At 33.8% G+C, this 4,309-nt stretch overlaps 1 protein-coding gene across 1 annotated transcript; it reads right to left on the minus strand.

The window, feature by feature from the left end:
* Positions 1-553: 553 nt before the first annotated feature.
* Positions 554-1,646, minus strand: LOC122661153 (chitinase 6-like). Its single transcript, XM_043856482.1, has 3 exons — positions 1,426-1,646; positions 1,085-1,287; positions 554-966 (listed from the first exon to the last, which is right to left on the minus strand). The coding sequence occupies exons 1-3, from the start codon at positions 1,644-1,646 to the stop codon at positions 554-556; spliced, it is 837 nt and encodes a 278-aa protein (XP_043712417.1).
* Between the last annotated feature and the right edge of the window lie 2,663 nt (positions 1,647-4,309).

The raw sequence follows: 4,309 nt of genomic DNA on the forward strand, positions 1-4,309 counted from the left end.
GTTGTTCTTCTATAACCAATTTCTAGGAGTTGAGAGTGAAACATTGGACCTAGGAGTTCCAATCACAACCTTAAGAATCGAGAGAAAGAGATAGGCCCACAATGTTCATTCTAGGACGTTATTTGTTGCTCTAGTAATTTTTTGTTTGCCGCTTTAAGCTTTGCATTGGGAAAAAAATTCATAAATTATTGATATGGTAGTTTATTTTTCAAATGACCATTTTTCTGAATTTTTATTATTATATACATTTAAATATAAATGAAAATAAAAAAAAAATGATTCGCCTTAACCAAATTTGACAAGATAAAAAAAAAGCTGATTTTCCAACAATGAGAGAGATGTTTTGTTTCATGCAATAGTCTTTATTATCTGAAAACGATACAATATGTATGATACCTAGATACCAAGTGATAAATAGCTATTGTCACCTTGTAGTTGGGACTTATTACACTTATTCGATCTTTACTGTAATCCCTCTCTGTGGAGGAAATTAAATAAAATTATACAAATTAATTAATTAATTACAATGTAAAAAATTTATTTTTTTAATTAATTAGCAAGTGAGGTAGTTACCAGGTGAGACACCAAATTGGGTACAATAAGTCTCATAATAAGTAACACGATCTTGCATAGCTGCTGTGTTACCACCATTGCATTCAATAGCGCCATTGATGGCTCGGATGGTTGCCCCGAAGCCTTGGCCAGAAATCATGATTGAGTGACAATTGTTCATCCAGAACCACAATGCTGTCTTGAAGGAAGTCACGACATCGGTTGCCACAATTCCTGGATTATTTAGCCCATCAAATCCTATACTGTTTCCTGCCGCACCGTAATTATAATTCCACGATATCTGGAGCGGTCCACGGCCGTAGTACCCTTGGCCGGCAACACAAGGGTACTGTGTGCTTGATGGATCACAGTAATTCTGAGAAGCGCCACCAATCTCTTCTATGTAACAGAACACTGCATACACACATACATATACAAAAAGTTATAAGAAGAAGCTAATTTAATTTCTTGATGAAATAATAAATTAAAGAAGAATATTTCTTGATCGAGATGAAAAACTTTAATTAATTACCTCCAGTCTCATGTGATACATGGGCGAAAAAGGCGGCAATCTCTTGGTAATTTTCAAGACTTGTTCCGGTGGTGCCGAAGCTAGGATACGAACCAAGTGCTGTGAGGAATGCATCACGTGTATAGAAGTTCTTGCCGGCACAGCTTGAGGAAGCCTGATTGATTATCCCATCGAAGAATGATTGTGTAACTATATTAGCCACAGTCGACGATGACCCACCACTCGGAGTTGGAGTTGGAGTACTTGGAGTACTCGAATAGCAAGGCCCCGCTTGGCATCCAGTGCCGCAATAAGCGTCTCCGGTTCCACAATACCCATACTGGCTACAACAAAGTCCTGATGCACAATTACAAGTTGGAGTAGTTGAATAGCAAGCACCCGCTTGGCATCCAGTACCGCAATAAGCGTCGCCAGTTCCGCAATACCCATACTGGCTACAGCAAAGTCCTGATGCACAACCACAAGTTTGAGCAACGACGGTTTCTGGCATCAGCCCACCTAAAATTCCGACCATACTGATGATGGCTAACAGGAGGTTTTTCCGAATTGTAAGGGTTACCATTTTGGGAGTACCCATCTTAGCTAGAATTAAACTGACTTAGAAAATATGAAATTGTGGGAACTGGGTATTGAATCTGGGATGAGAAAATATTGTAAGGGAAAGGGAGTATTTATAGTGTATTAATAGTGTGTGCGTGTGGGAACTGGGAACTGGGAAGAGCTGATTAATTAATTAATGTCTACAATCTACTATAGTTGTATACAGTACAGGCCCTCCCCATGTTGGACTACCAATAAGGAGGTAGGTATACGTACGTAATAGCTGAGCAACTAATTTGAATTTCACTTGTTTATTAATGAGGGGAATGCCTAAATGCCACCTCTGTGTACACATTTGTATTTAGAATTTTGACACTTTCCTTTTAATTTCCCTTTGTATCATTCAAAAATAATTTTTAAAAAAATTTGAATATTGTTTTTAAAATTTATTAATCAGGGACCGTCATAGTTGTATTTAGAACTTTGACACTTTCCTTTAATTTCCTATTGTATCATTATTAAAAAGCTTATTAAATTAGATATATAAAAGAGTTTCCAAAAATATCTTGAAAGTGACTTATCATTTTGTCATTATCAATAAGTATCATTGTCTTTCACATTATTCAAGTACACATGTGAAATGATTGTTACAAAAAAAAAAAAAAACATTAAGGTTACAAACTATCTTACACCTGCAAGGGTGTCGGCAAGAAAATCTCATTACTTAAGTTGAACAATTCAATATCGGAAAGCTTCCAAACGGGTTTCTATGGCAATTTAAATGCCACTACTTATTATTAATGCTTGTTATCTACCTCAATAATAAGGCATGAAAAGTATTTGAATGGTAAATTTGCATATATTCTAGGTATCATTATTAAAATAATAGATTTTCATGTATTCGTGAATCTGCCATTGTTGGAAAACTAGGTTTTGACTTAGAAGACTCACTATTTACTAAAAAAAAAAAGACTTAGAAGACTCACTCAAGTCAAGTCAAAAAAAAAAAAAAACACCAAAAAATATGGTCAAGGATCATGAAGACTTCCCCAGATTTAAGAAATGATGATCAAATCAGTTTCAAGTCAGTTTGAGTTTTCGTTGACTCAGTGTTTTTGCCCGAGTCATGTGAAACTCACTGAGTATAATTTTTTTTTAATATATTGAATCATATAATATTCATAGACCATAGGTATGCTATACATGTAAACAAAAACTAAAATTTTTGTTTATTATCTTCAACAATAACTCATTTTTTACTTCTCACCTGTGAAATAACCATAGCCTTGATCCCTCCTCCCTCGAAGAAGGAGAAGGAAGATATTAAAAAAAAAATAATAAAAAAAAAACACGACTCACTTTGATCAGGTTTGACTCACCCCAATCACCAAGTTTTAAAAAACATGGTTTCCAACTATGGAATCTACCCCAAAAGAAGTATAGATGCCCTTTTCAAGTACTTTTGAGGCATCCAAGGGGCTTAATAAACAAATAATTGAAATCCACACAAGTCATATGATGGGTTTGGAAATTGAAGCCAACTTTTTTAGTTTTGATTTTTTTGGTGAAGGGTACCAACCTAACTCCATACCAATTCTACTTATACAATCATGAATCACCCATGAGATTTATCACATTTTTAGAAAGAATTAGTTATTTGTATTCTTAGTGGTTGATAGTACATACATGGCCCTAGACTTCACAAATAAATTGACCAAATAAAATTAATTGGATTTACAATGACAATATGCTGCTGAGCCTATTTAATTAGAAAACAATTTAGTTTAATTGAGTATATACAAATATGAGTTTAGTAATTAATATGACAATAAATGTTTTATGTTTTTTTAGTTAGGTTAATTTTAGATTTTTTACCCTTTTTGCAGTAAAACAATTCCATTCTAAATTTTGAGGGAGTTACAGATTAAGAAATAATACCTTGATCTCCATTCTTGACAAATAATCATATTTTAAAAATAATTAAATAATGATATTAAAAAGAAAGAAATAGTTACCAACACTACTCTTTCTAACAATTGCTAATTTGATCACTACTTATTCTTTTAATTTGCAACTTACACATGCAACCAATGTTTGCATTGGAAGCGTACAGGTAGATTACTTTCACTAAAAGATGCGTGGAAGGCTGGATTTATTTTAGTTCCTTATCATATTTGGAAGGGACGAAATAATCGAAGATTTGAGGAGAAAGGAAAACATGTTCAGCAGATTTTGCCAAGATTGTTTGGTCTATGAGGGAATTATGTTCAAGATGGGAAGGAACCATTAAAACTGTGGGAGATTTACTCACATCTCACCACCTGATTTTGTTTATGCGGACAGTGCTTCCAAGATTGATCCTAGAAGTAATTTTTTTTATTTTTTTATTTTTTGGTGCAAGCCTGATTAAGGATGGTGGAAACTTAATGTTTTCAGCCTATTTAAATCATTGCACAAACTATGAAGCTGAATTCTCAGTTCTAATTTATGGCTTTTTGAATACCAAGACATGTTTTTTTTTGCTAAAAATCAGCAATGTGTATTTATAAAAAAGGATGTTTACAGTGTAAAGAAAACTGAGAAAAACAACTTAATCTCCCCAGAAAACATGACCCTTGAGCTTAAAACCTTCAGGTCATATTTGGTCTGGGTGATTACATACTTATGCTATTTAAGTGAAGCGAT

Source organism: Telopea speciosissima, chromosome 5 (assembly GCF_018873765.1).
Source record: "Telopea speciosissima isolate NSW1024214 ecotype Mountain lineage chromosome 5, Tspe_v1, whole genome shotgun sequence".
In the NCBI taxonomy this organism is placed as follows: Eukaryota; Viridiplantae; Streptophyta; class Magnoliopsida; order Proteales; family Proteaceae; genus Telopea; species Telopea speciosissima.

Bases quoted from the DNA above. Each gene is read 5' to 3' on its own strand.
- LOC122661153 (XM_043856482.1), bottom strand. From the start codon at position 1,646: ATGGTAACCCTTACAATTCGGAAAAACCTCCTGTTAGCCATCATCAGT. The intron at 1,288-1,425 runs ATCAGGACTTTG...GTCATCGTCGAC, and splicing joins ACTCCAACTTGTAATTGTGC to TGTGGCTAATATAGTTACAC. The intron at 967-1,084 runs GTAATTAATTAA...GTGTGTATGCAG, and splicing joins TGTATCACATGAGACTGGAG to TGTTCTGTTACATAGAAGAG.